Source organism: Panthera uncia, chromosome A2 (genome assembly GCF_023721935.1).
Source record: "Panthera uncia isolate 11264 chromosome A2, Puncia_PCG_1.0, whole genome shotgun sequence".
NCBI lineage: Eukaryota > Metazoa > Chordata > Mammalia > Carnivora > Felidae > Panthera > Panthera uncia.
Window position 1 is genome coordinate 111,751,799 of NC_064816.1, and position 14,291 is coordinate 111,766,089.

The 14,291-nt window shown below is 42.6% G+C and overlaps 1 protein-coding gene across 1 annotated transcript; it reads left to right on the forward strand.

Moving 5' to 3' along the window:
- Nucleotides 1–6,614: 6,614 nt before the first annotated feature.
- NPY (neuropeptide Y) lies at nucleotides 6,615–13,998 on the forward strand. Its single transcript, XM_049642920.1, has 4 exons — nucleotides 6,615–6,716; nucleotides 7,604–7,791; nucleotides 11,887–11,967; nucleotides 13,784–13,998. Exons 2-4 carry the CDS (start codon nucleotides 7,604–7,606, stop codon nucleotides 13,806–13,808), a joined length of 294 nt encoding a protein of 97 aa, XP_049498877.1. The 5' UTR covers nucleotides 6,615–6,716; the 3' UTR covers nucleotides 13,809–13,998.
- The last annotated feature ends 293 nt before the right edge of the window (nucleotides 13,999–14,291 follow it).

Here is a 14,291-nt window from a genome sequence, read left to right on the forward strand (position 1 = left end):
AGCACACCCCTCTTTGAGGAAACATACCCTCTCACACATTATTAATTGATACAGTTCTTGGGAAGACAATTTGATAAGAGCTGCCAACATTCCAAATGCATGCTTGCTTTGACCAAGAAATTCCATTTGCAGGACTTCAACAGTTAAATCTATACATATGAACAAAGACAGATGTCCAAAATTACTTATTGCTATAGTTTTTATAATAGGAGGAGACGGGGGAGTGGGGTGGAGAGTTCATTAATGAATGATAAAGTAAAAAAATTACTGTCTTTGAAAGGACGTCAATGTGTTTGTATGCAACCTGAGTTAGGGTGGAAATCTAACAACCATGGGGGAGCTGGTCCATAAATCAAAGCCATCCTGGCTCTTATTGACATAACTGAGCTGCAGAATTAACTTTCAGTAGAGGTGCCTTATCTTTGGCCTTCTTATTTTGTAAGATTATAAATCATCTTCGTGTTTTTAGAAAACTGAAACTGAATTCTCTATTACTTTCAGAATGTATTACTAATACATTCTCTATTACTTTTGAACCATCCCAAGAGAGTATCCTTTGAGAAAGAAGGTTCGGAGAAATGCTCTGAGATGACATTCCTGTTGGTAAGTTGAGAGAGTCCTATGGCTCTATGTACCTTCACATTATGAGACCTCAGCTCCCATTCCAATAGCTTATATCTCTGAGAATGTTGCCCTAAGTTTCCCACAGGACCATTCTCCATTATTTTAAATGGACCCATGGAAGGAGCTGGATGAGGGGAAACACTTCATGGAGGCCTGCATTTTCCATCTCTGAGACTCAGGAGACCCAATATGTAGTTGCAAGATTTCTAACTTAGCACTGTTTCTCCCATGGTCCTGCAGGTTGTCAGAGTTCTTATTTCAGGTCTTGAAACTGTTCCAGTTGCTTCATGCAGAAAAGAATTCATTAAAGGATAAACTCTTTGGGATTAAGTGATAAAACAGTACACCCTATGTTGAGTTTCCAGAAACAACTCCCCCTCAAAACCTCACCACAGAAACAGCCCATCAAGAATTCTGCTACCTTTGCCTCAGTTAGGAAGCTCCAGAATCTAGAATATTCCATCACAGCCATCTGCTCCAGACCACACTGCTTCCACCTCCGTTTGGGTTACAAGCAGGATATTCACAGCCTATTTCTCTCCCCCACATGACTTAGTTCTTTCATAACTATTTAAAACTTTTTTATGTTTAATAATATACTTGGAGAATATAGGATATCTCAGTGTTACAACTCAATTTTGAGGCAAGCTCTCAAGTAACTGGATTGGAGCTAAATAACATCTGCATCTTAGGAGCAAGGGAGGCTAGGACACAGATGGCCACATTTAAGCCTCTGGAGTCCGGGGAGGCTGGAAGTGCAATGGATCTCTAGGCACATCCAATCCACAATATCCACATCCTCTAAAATGGAAACAATCCATCCTCACACCACAAAGGGAATGTTCTTCAAACCCAACCGTATCCATACTGAAGATAAGACCTCTCAATAAGCCTAGAAGGTAGTCACTGCTGTTGCCTGGGGAGCAGGTCTCTCTACATAGCACTTTAACTGTGTACATGATAGGAAGTCAATGTCTTCCTAGAAAATCTGCTTTCAATGTGGTGAAATGTGCTTGTCATTCCCATGATCACATTTAAGGTTCTTTTGTCAGTGAAGTAAGCATTCTGCTTTGTATGGGTTCTTGTGACTAGAAGCATGGGACTGGAGCTAATAATCATAATACATTACAAAAACAAAAGTGTGACTGGTCAGAAAAACACAAGGCCAGTCTCAACTCAGCACTATGGTACTGTTTTGGAATTGTCAGTATGTGCCTGCACATGCAAAATGGAGGTGAGGATTACAGCTATTATCAGAATACTTTCAAATTAAAACAAAATGATATTTTCCTGCAATTATCTGGGTGTTTCAGATAAATTCTGGGGTAATTTTGGTCAAAAAAATCTTCATAATTGACAGTTATCTCATACGTGTACTTCTAGACATTGCTAAAAATGTACTGCAATCAAAGTAGTGCTATAGGTGAACCCTGCTTTCAGCTTCACAGAGAAGCTGGGAAAGAACATACAAGATCAAGAAATTCCTCTGCTATCCAATGTAACAAAATGCACATAAAAATAAGTTAGAATGGCTAAAAAGAAAGAGAGAGAGAGAAAGAAAGAAAAGAAAGAAAGGAAAGAAAGAAAGAAAGAAAGAAAGAAAGAAAGAAAGAAAGAAAGTCAGAAAACAACCAAACTAAGGTTCACAGTCTCCTAATGTAAGTTTAAAAATACCATCTACAGAGAGAACATTCCAGAAAGTGGTTGTAGTTTATACTTGACTCCTTCACAAGCAGTACAATGAACAGAAATATGAAGACATAAAGTTCTGAAAAAGTGGATGGTCCCAATTCGGAGGGAAGTAGGGAGATGGTGTGAGGGATGGGATTTGGAAAGGAAGCCAAGAAAAGTGTCAGGAGGGTCTTTAAACAGTCGTCTCTCTCTACCACGAGAGAACAATAGCTGTTTATACAATAGAGCTGGGACAAACTGCTAAGAACTGGCATTTTCTGTTTATTTGTTTTACTAGCTGGGAGAAACACAGAGTATAAACAGGGAAGGAACAAATGTGATGAACTCCTACTTTGCCTGTTTTCTCATGCCTTTCCACGTATATTCCAGAGGGAAGCAGGAGACAGACAGGTAGGGAGGGCAGGGAGGAAATTATTGCCTAAAGCAGCTTGTCTTTGAGAGAAGAGGAGGGTATGGGTTTACTTGGAATCTGTTGAACAATCTGAACCAGGTATAATACTATTCAGGCTATTTCTTTCATCATAGCTAAGTTTTGGTCATTTATGGTTTTTGAGGAATTATTCCATTTAATCTAAGTTGTTGAATTTATATTTGAGAGTTGTTTATAACATTCCTTATTATCCTTTTATTTAAGTTGCTTATTATCCTTTTAATGTCTGTGAGGCTTGTAATGATTTCCCCTCCTTCAATCTTGATAATAGTAAATTGTTTCTTTCCTCTTTTCTTCTTTCTTTCTCTCTCTTTCTCTCCTTCTTTCCTTCCTTCCCTCCTTCCTCCCTCCCTCCCTCCCTTCCTTCCTTCCTTCCTTCCTTCCTCTTTCTCTTTCTCTTATACTCTTTGCTCTACCTTTAAAATATATCTGGAATCCAACCATTTCTCACCTCTTTCCTGCCACCACCTTAGTCCTAGTGACCATGATGTCTCTACTGGATTAATCTACTAGCCTCCGGACAGGCCTCTGTACCTCCACTCATGCTGCTCATCAGGTTCTTAACAGAGTAGTGAGAGTGACTCTATTAAAAATATAGGTCAGATCATATCACTTCTCTGCTTCAAAACCTGCAATGACTCTCTAGTTCACTTATATAAGCACAAAAATATGTACACAGTCCTGGATGATCTCTCTTCTTCCACTCCTCTCTGACCTCACCTACTATCCTCTTCCTCTCCCACTTTGCTCCAGCCACAATGGCTTCCTTGCTCATCTTGGAAAATGCCAGGCACATACCCACCCTAGGGGCTTTACATCAAGTTTTCTTCTGCCTCTGATGCTCTGCTCAGTTTTGTTTTGTTTTGTTTTGCTTGGCTTATTCCCTCATTTTCTTCAAGTCTTTGCTCAGTGTCACCTTTTCAATGAGACCTGATCTGACCACCTGTGGTATAATAAATACATTTGGTCTTTGTTCTCAGTTCCTGGTCCAGAATTCCTAAAACTCTTGTAATTTTTTGAGTGATAAGGGTGCTAGGAGTATCTTTTGTTCTAATATTTGGTGGTTAACCTGGTTCCTGACAAGAGCTTCTAAGAGCCTTGGTCTGTCTAAAGTGAGAAGAGTGTCTGTTTGCTGACAGGATGGCTGGTGGCTGGGGGTGGGGGGGGGGGGGGGGGGGGGGGCGGGGCGCTCTAGATAGTTTGGGGATGAGGGCTGGTCACCGGAAACTCAAGGCATGATTGGAACTTGAAACTTTCAGCCCCACTCTTCCATCCTGGAAGGAGAGGAGAGGGGCTTGAGATAAGTTAATAATCTTTTAAGGTCTAAATGGAAAGATTTCCAAGATATAGTATTAAATAAGATTAAGGTGCTGAACAGTATGTATGTTTCTTCGGCTTACAAAAAAGGAAAAATAGGGGCGCCTGGGTGGCTCAGTCGGTTAAGCGTCCAACTTCGGCTCAGGTGTTCCAGCCCCGCGTCGGGCTCTGAGCTGATGGCTCAGAGCCTGGAGCCTGCTTCCGATTCTGTGTTTCCCTCTCTCTCTGCCCCTCCCCTGTTCATGCTGTGTCTCTCTCTGTCTCAAAAATAAATAAACGTTAAAAAAAATATTAAAAAAAAAAAGGAAAAATAGAACATATATTCAGTTTTGCTTTTATTTTCATAAAAAAGTCAGAAAAGATGCATAAGAAATTAATAAAAATGGTTGCCTGGGTGAGAGGCAGGAAGTAGCATAAATGTTGACACGAAAGGGATATGAGGACACTTTTGGTGGTTATGTATATGTTGCTTACCTTGAATGTGGTGATGACCTCACAGAGTGTAAGAATATAGCCAATGGAATATTTTAAACATTTGTAGATGAGCATATCTCACTTGTATCTCAGTAAAGCTGCTAAGGATGCATATACATATAACTAAATAAATAAACTTGATTTTGAAACACAGGAGAGAAATGGCTCAGCAACTAGAAGGAGATGCTGGGGTGAGCAACTGTTCTTTTGATTTTTAGGAGTTTTGGCTTTGCTCTGTGTCTTTCATATAACAAACGCAAGCAAATTTATAAGCTGTAAGTGTATCTTTACATGTAGAAGCATAGAAAACTATAGAAGCTAATGGAGCTAACACCTGAGAGAAGAGATGTAATATTCATAGCCCAAGGCCAGTGGGATAAGGATGTAAGAATGTATCTCTAAATGCTGAACCCTGAGAATAAGCTCTTAGTTTTGGATACCAGTGACATTATTGTAAGCTAAATTAATCAAATGAACACAGTCTTCTCCCCGCAAGAATGGTGCATCTCCTTAGAAGGGATTTCTTCCGAATTCATTGACTCCTTCAAAGTTTTGACTGATGTGTTATCTGTGATACACTCTAAAAATAAGATTATCTATTGAAAAGTGGACTGAGCTTTTTCCTCTGATCAAGAAAGAGCTGTAAGTGAGAAGGTGCTTTGTTCTAACTTTACCAGACATTAAGAACCCTGAAGCCACTCTGAGAGCCCTGATATTTGTGTCCCTGTCATACGTTTGTGCAATATGGAAAGAGAAGCATTCACCTAAGTGAAAGGGAGGTGGTGTTCAAAATTTGTAACACACACACCACACTCACACACACCACAGGGCAGGGAGAGCTCAGAGCTTGCCACACATTAATTGATATTTAACTCAGTGTGGTGGAAACAGAACAAAAACAAAGTGTCAATTTAACAGAATCACTTGTCATTTTAACATTAAAACAGCCTGTAACTTAACACTTTAATTTCCTAAACACTTTATTTAGAAAGAGTCTGACTTCTAGGAGCATTCATTTAGGGAACTTTTAGGGCATAAAATCCTGATTCTGTAAGAATGGTTTCTGCGTCTTTCATATTCATATTCATATTCAACAGGTTTAATGTGATATGCAAATTAATGGTGATCTCTCTCTTCTTTTCTTAACCTGTTTGATTTCAATCAGAACCCACATTCTTAATCAACGTTAACGTGCGTATTTGTAACTATCCAAGGGCTAACAAAGAAGAAATTCCTGTTCGTTTAATTAGCCAGTAGCTTTGGATCAGAATTTTTCGTTCCATGGCGCTTTAATGGGTCTCCAGACGGTCAAAACGCCTCTCGTTCCCAGCAAAGTGAGCAAGTGGGTTTACCGTGTCCCGTTTCTGAGGTCTTTTCGGACGCCACACTCTTTGGGTCCCGATGGAGCAGGGCTCCCAGCGTTTGGGCGTGTACTTGGAGCGGGCTGATCCCCTCGAAACACAAGCTGGGGAAAGGGGCCGAAGCCACGGAAGCCCATTCTCAGACCCTGGGAGCAGGAGGGGGCCTTTTGGGAGCCACTGAACTCAGGATTTGGAGCAGGCGCCCCGGGCCTGCTTTCCGCGCAGGAAGATCTGCACCCCAAGTTGTCTCCACTCGAAAGCGCACAGGAATTGCGCCCCGCGCCACTTCCGCGCGGGTCCCGGAGATGCTCCATCAAATAGAGGATTCATGTACCCCCTACCCTGGCGCCCAACGGGTTGGGGTTCCGGTGGCAGGCGACAAAGACGATCTGAGCTGCTTCCATCTCTGGCAAGGTTAGACGGGGTCTGAGGGAAAGCCGGGTTTGGGCGCGGCCGGAGGGCAGGGGCTCGGACGTCGGCTTGGTCCCGCGCCCACGCTCGCACCTCTCCAGGCCCCCTCCCCGGGCTGGGTCTGGGGTCAGAGAGTTGGGTGTGGGTGGCTACAGGAGCCGCCGCTGGCGCGACTACGGCGCCAGCCCCCTCCCGCGTCCCCCGCCACTCGGGGGCGGGAAGTGGCGGGGTGGGAGTCACCCGAACGTGATTGACTGAGGCCCCTCCTGCCGCGGCGAGGGAGCTCCATAAAAGCCCTGTTGCGACCCGCTCTCCACACCAGGTCCGCTGGCTCTCACCCCTCGGAGAGGCACACCCGACTGCCCGGCCCTCGCCGCCCAGCCACACCCGCCCGCCCGCCAGCCACCGTGAGTGCCACGACCCATTCGGCTTGGGGCGGGAGCTGGGGAACCGCGCCGGCTCACCCTCGGAGGAGCTCTGGGGCCACGGGAGGCTCGTGCCCGGCTCCCCAATCCCTGCGCGCCTCTCTCGGTGCTCTCCTGCCCCGACGCGGGTGACCTCTCTTGGAGGCTAAATTCCACTTGCTCCTTCTGGTCCTTTCCGACTGCACACCCGCCCTGCTCCCGCTCCCCTCCCCTCCCCCTTCCCGGCCGCGCGGTCCCTTTGGGGTTATCTTTTGGAGGATATGAAGGGGAACGCGACCCCCAACCCCGTTTCCTCGGAGGTCGACGCCTGGAAGGAGGTTTCCCCGGAGTTTGGAAGCTCCCTGCCACTTTCCCGGATCCTTGGGATCCGATCTGAGACTGCCCTGCCCGGGGAGTTCTCTCCCCTCTCTCCCAAATTGTCACCCCGAAGGAATCTTCAGCCATAACTTCCGATCTCCTGCAGCAAAGACAGACCAAAAGTATTAGAGAAGAAACTTTTCTCCTCCGGCCGGGGTTTGGGGAGGAGGGTAGGAAAGTGACAATTATTCACCCCACGGGAAGGAACTTCTACTTGTGTTTGTAAACTATCTAAACTGGCTCAGGCGAGCTCTGGTCCGACGCCTCACACCTCTCCTTGCATGACTCTTCCGCGCAGCGACTTGGACCGAATTTGCGCGGACTTTTCGCGTGGAGCAGAAGGGTGGGGCAGGGCAGATGGTGCCTTTAGTAAGCGGCGCGGTGCTCACCACCCTCCACTTCCCTCTCGAGTGGTAGCGGGGTGTGGGTGGCGAGGGACATACAGGAGGGAGGTTCGAGGTATGTATCCTTTCAAACCCCACTATTCTCCGCTTTCCCTTCTGTGCCGGCAGATGCTGGGTAGCAAGCGACTGGGGCTATCCGGAATGACCCTCGCCCTGTCCCTGCTTGTGTGCCTGGGCGCGCTGGCCGAGGCGTACCCCTCCAAGCCAGACAACCCAGGAGAGGACGCGCCGGCAGAGGACATGGCCAGATACTATTCAGCGCTGCGACACTACATCAACCTCATCACCAGGCAGAGGTGGGTAGGCTCCTCGGGACCCACTCAAGGAGCGCCCTGCCTGCAGGAGCTGAGATCCTGGGGACCTCAGAGGACAGGGACCAGTTTTTTTTTCTTGCTTGTAACCCAGGGCAGCACAGTTTCAGGCACATACTCAGTTCCCTGCATAATTGCATAGGGCGCTGAACACTTTCCCTCTGCAACCGTAGTTACAACATCGTGACCCCACCCCTCCCCAGATTTAGGTTCCCTAAGCTATGTGGCTGGCCATCTTCTCCCACTCACTCCCTGCTGTTTTTGGTTCTTAGAGCAGTTGGGGGACTGTTTGGAAACCTGGATGGGAAAGGACCCCCTAAAACAGGTCAGAAATGCTCTAGGGAAGTGCTGTAGGGAGAAGGGCGAGCTGAATGTGTAGGAACTACAACCACCACACCAACCAGGAAACAGGTGGGTTGCCAAAGATATTGCCAGATTTTCCAAGCTGCCCAGAGCAAATTGCATGACAGTATTTAGGAAAAAACAAATAGAGCTATTTTCTTCTGTACAGTGGTTTTTTTTTTTTTTTTCAGTCTCAGCTCTTTACTTAAAAATCCTGGTGCCAATAAATAGAGATTTAGCATGAAAACAGTTGATCTAAAATGCAGAGACTTTCCCCATTTTATAGCAGGTGAGTTTTGAGAAGGAAGTGCCTACTTAGTGCTTTGTTAAGAAGAAAACTAGTCACTCTAGGATAAACCCTGGCATTACATGGAATTTGGAAAATTGTAAACTTTATTCTGAACCCTCGGAAAGCTAAAATTAAATGCCATGCTTTCACTCTCAGCATCAAATATTAGGGGAAAAAATCACATCCAAACTATAATACAGGATTTAAAATTTGTTACCTGAATTGGTTCATCTTAATTCTAAATCATTCAATATCTTATTTCAATTCCAAGATCAAATGACCTTGATAAGCTAAAAAGGGTCAACCCTTTAAAAACACTAATGTTAACATATTTAAATTATGGTTTGTAAAGTGTTATTTTGTTTTTTGTTTTTACCATACTTTTTACTGTTTACAAGTCAGAGAGTCCTTGAGAAGGATTCAAAATGGGGCAAACTTGTATTTTTTTTTAAATAATTTTTTTCCTGTTTCATCAAACAGGGATATGACATCCTAAAAAGCTTTTGAAAGTCCCAGTTTACATAGAATCAGAAATACGTAAAATGTTGGAGTTAAATAGTACTGGTTTGTGAACCTTGAAGTCTGTTCATTTTAATTAGCAAAAAGCACTAATGTTTTATATTCTAGTAGACTTCTCAGAAAGTTAATTGCTTCAAATTCTTGCTTATGCTTTCATATAGAGAAAAGAATTGTTCAAATAAAAAAGATATTAATTGTCGTTTATCTAGGAAAACCTTTGTTGGTTATTTATTTTGTCACTTATAACATAGTAGAACTTATTTCTTCAAAGATGATTGCTATAAAGAAAGCTTTTAACATTGTATAAAGCTTTAGCATTTCAAAATGTTTCCCTAGGCATTATTTCATCCAGTCTTTACCTCAAAGCCTTGAAGTGAGTATAATTATCTACATTTTACAGGTCATGAATCTAAGAACACTTATGAAAGCTTTTCTTTTTAGGGGTGGTGAAATTCAAGCATTCCTACTGAGTTTTCCTTCGATATTGTCACTACCATCAGCATTGAGTGTGATCTCCAACCTCTTTGGTGAAACAAAAATAAAGGGAAAGGGGCTTGAATTTTTTGGGAAGAGATTCAGGTTAGGTGGGAATGAGTTGATCCTGAACCAGAGTTTCTTGTCTCATCTTCATATGAATTCCCTCTTAGAAACCATCAGAGGCTTATCAACTGCACCCATCATCTCCATTCCCACCCCACAAACCCAATCATCTGCACAATTTTGTATTTTTGAAAATTACAGCATCATTTGTGAATAGGTGTTTTCATTTGGCACAAATGGTAGTCTGATATCATTCTCTCTCCTCCCTTTTTCTACTCAGTCCATGTTTTTAAGCTATACGCTCCTGGTTCATTGCCTGAAAGCTGCGTCATTTATTCTAGAGCATGGATCTACCACATTTGGCTTTTCCAGTCCCCTACATCAGTGGTTCCCAGCTGGGGCTGACTTTATGTTCTAACCATCCTACCATGCCTAGGACAGCCCCCTACAACAAAGAATTTTCTAGCCCAAAATGTTAATGGTACCAAAGTTGAGAAACCCAGCCCTAGATTAGTCTTTATCCATCCAGGTCAGACATTGGAATCACTTAGGGAGCTTTTTAAATATGCTAGTACTGGGCTGCAGCCTTGACTAGTTAAATCAGAACCTCAGGGGTGCGTGGGACCTGAGCTTTACAGTGGTTTACAAGCTTCCCAGGTGATATCAATGTAGAGCCAGATTTGAGATTTTTTTTTTTTTTCCCCAGAGACTCTATCTTTGACAGGTGAAACATTGTAGAGCAGCAGGAGAATCCAGAATTAAGCAGAGAAGGAAGAATAGTGAACAATGCTGTCCTGGGTGCCACTTCATGACTGTGAATCCTGCTATTTTAGATTTAGCTTCTTTACTAGTAAATTGTAGAAAACATTCGTCAGTTCCTCTATTCACTGGAGCATGATGAAGATAAATGAGTTAAGGTTGCTCAAGAGTTTTAAGGTTAATAAAATCAACGGATGAACAGAATAAATAGGTATATAAGCAACAATCTACAGTTTGACATCACAACTGTAGAAAATCTTGAGGAAATCTTATAAATGTTGGGGGGGGGCAATTTGTTTGTTTTTGCTTCCTTTAAGCCCCAGCAAAAGAACAATAATAGGAAATCTTTCCAAAAGATTTGGATTTAATTGCACTTGATAGGCAGGGTATACTTTGTTTTGCTGTTTTGCTTATTAGCTAATCAATCCATCCAGGCTAGTTTTTCATTTGTGAACAACGTGGTTTCTGGTATACAAGGTCTTTTCTGAGAAAGGGAAAAAGATACAACTTGGTAGACGCTTCAGCAGTGACAGAGAGAGAGAGATAGAGATAGACCAGTGTCCGCACTCACCTGGAACAAATAGCATATACTTGCATTCACATATAGTCCTATCCACATCCTGCTCTAGGAGAAAAAAGACCAGTAAGATTCCACAGTCTTTCAACGGACCAGTGAGATTCCTTTATATTTACAGGGCAGTTTAAATTAGAGCATGAAAGAAGGTTTTTAGCTTTTGGTACCCTAAATAAGTATGGAAAATATAGGACCCATGTTTATCGCTTTCTGTTAAGAATGGGTGAATTTCAACAGCAATACCTTGCATTTGTGTTTCACTAAGTTGCTTTCAAAATGTTGTGACTCACATTAGATTTCTACAAAGACTCCAATTTAAAAACGAGTTGTGATTTTTTTACAAATGAGAAAACTGAGATTCGAAGACACAGGTAGGTCAAGAACTTCTGTCTGATGATTTTTTTTCCTAAGGCTGTTTCTGAACAATCATCTGGTTTCTTTGTTAAGATTTAAACTGCTGTATGTCATCAGAACTATAGTCAATTAACTAATTATGGAAACATTTAAAATCATACTGCAATGTATTTTTATTTCCTGTCACTTAGTTATAAAAGTTTCTATATATGTATTGTTTGTGGTAGTATAAAAAGGCAAGAATTTAACTAAAAATTTCTATTGGTTCAAATAACCTGCTAACTTGTTATTTAAGCAAAATTATACATATTTATAATTTTTTTAAAATTTTCTTACTTTTGAAAGACAGAGAGCACTAGTGGGGGAAGAGGCAGAAAGAGAGAGAGGGAGACACCGAATCTGAAGCAGGCTCCAGGCTCTGAGTTGTCAGCACAGAGTGGCTTGAACCCACGAACTGTGAGATCATGACCTGAGCCAAAGCTGACACTTAACTGACTGAGCCACCCAGGTGCCCCCAAATTATATATATTTATAATTTGAAATAATATTTCTGATAGTGTCTATTTCATATAACTAGATTATATTGTTAGCAGATGATCAGCCAAGAGGGAGACTATCTTCCTTTTTTTTCTAAATATTTTTCCTTTTTATGAATATTTCAAACTTGTTATAAAAGACTTTCCCCCCCCCCTTTTTTTTTAAGGTATGGAAAACGATCTAGCCCTGAGACACTGATTTCAGACCTCTTGATGAGAGAAAGCACAGAAAACGTTCCCAGAACTAGGTATGAAAAGCCTGTGTGGGGACACTGTTGCAGAGCTCAAAATGCATGGGGGAGGGAAATCCCAGAGGGCTGCCTGGGAGGGGGGAGACATTGGAATGAGTCTTCCAGACCAGGTAGCATTTTGGCAGAAATGGAGATGGGGAAAAGGGCAGTGAGGACCTTTCTTTTCATGGACTAATTTGCAAATCTCTAAACTTCTGTGGGGTATTATTTTCAACCACAGATTATTTGGTGCTCCTTTGAAAATTTTAAATATAAGTGACTTTCACCTCAGAAATGACTCTATATAGAATTTCTAACTGTGTTAGAATTGAGAGAACATAGAGTGAGTCCCTATCTCTACATTGAAATGACCGGCAGTCCATCTTTGGCCGGGGTAATCTTTAGTTTTCATACAGTATGTGGAGTGTCTAAAAATCCTGCAGATATCACTCATGAGTCTTACTCTAATCTTCCTCATTTTACATGAAGCCGGAGATCAGTCTTGGCTGGGTGGGGGCTAGTGTTTACTTTTTGACATATTTCAAGCTCAATATCACAAAGAAACTTCAAGGAATGAATGTTAAGGACATAATATTCTTAGGGACTTGTCTGTAACCTTGGGGTTTTCTGGGAATGTGGAGCCATCTGGGGGAGAGGAGCCCGCCAAGAGCTGGTGTCAAATATTGGACAATGAAGGCTGTTGGGAAGCAGCCTGGCCCTCCTCTGTTTTCATAACTTTCTGGCTCTTCTGTCTGATGCCTCCTACCTCGATCACGTGGCACATGGTTTCATCCATTTCTGTGGGAGCTTGTCTGCCTTAAACCCAAAGCTAGACAATGTCAAGAACCAGGTTCCCCAGAAGAGGTCACTAGAACACTTGCTCAGTGAGTGTGACTGGCGTGTCCCTCTTTATTGCGGTTCTCCCCAGGAACAAGTGGGGTGACCTGCTGAGCCACTTACTTTCCCTCCCATCGTCCTTCTGTCCTCTCTTGAAATGGCCAGTCTGGGCAAAGGTGCAGGTCTAAAGTTGTCGGGTTTGTTTTCTCTGAAGGAAGTAACAATTTGGACTGGAATAAAACTCCAGTGTTCTTGTCTGGAGATAGCAGGTGGAAAATTCGTAAGGGTTGTTTTTAATACTAAACAATAGATGCCTTTAAGGTTCCATTGACCTGCGTGTGATATTTGCCATGGTAAAAAGTTTAGGGTAAACCTTATCTGCTTTGGGTAAGGAAAGGAACCATCCAAACTTAATAACCTTGCTGCTACTCTTTGTTTTGTGGCTTAAAGTCTAACGGTTGGTGCATGAAATACAGTTAATTGCACCCTGAAGGAGACAGCCTCAATCCTGTGCCGTTAGGAGGAGGCAAAACTTGAGAGCTTCGAAGTTGCCTGTGAACGCTATTTTATTAAAAAGTGTTCTTTATAAAAATAGTATCTTACTACATAAAAAGCCTTGCAGGAAAACAAAAGCATATTCAGAATTGAGCAACAGTAACTTTCTTGTTACCATTTTGTGTAATTCCTGTAGTTTTGATCTTCAGAAATATTGCAGAGTTCTTTGGCTCCTTTGATAAATACAGGGCCTCTTAAATACTCTGAGATTTGCTTGAGACTCCCGTGAATATGAGTGAAAACTACTCAGCTGGGTCTCTGCATATGATGCCACTGTCTCCTGCTCTGATATTCTACCTGACCTCCTATTTAGAATGTCAACAGGAGCCTTTTCAGCAGTTTCTGATCATCTTTCAGTTCAGAACTGAATGTCTCACTTTCTGTAAGCCTCCCAGGAGGCTGGGAAGCTTCTCTTACGTGCTTTGCTTCTTATGTTTGACAGGCTGGAAGACCCTTCTATGTGGTGATGGGAAATGAAACTTGCTCTCCAGTCTTTTCCTATTTTTCAACCCATATTTCATCCTGTAAAACTAGAGTCTGCCGGTCCTCCCAATGCATGCAGCCACTGTGCTCAACTCTGCAGAGTTTCCCTTTGTTGTCCTTATATATACGTGTGTTTAAATAAAGTACCAAGCATTCAAACGTGTATGTTCCTCAATGAAAAAAATCTGTTGTTGCAGTAGTCAGAATTATTTTAAGTTATTCGTTACATCGCAATCTCACTCAGTAGGAGGTTCAAGGTTCGCTTCACCAGTGTTAAAGCAGTGACTATGGAAGTTATAAAGATATGATGATTAATGATGATCAAGACTCAGCTGTGTGTGTGTGTGTGTGCGTGTGTGAGTGAGTGAGAGAGAGAGAAAGAGAGAGGGAACAAAATTATTTGGAAACATTGAGCAGAGGAATGCTAACTTAGAATAATTTGCTGAACTTTCCTCCACATACACATG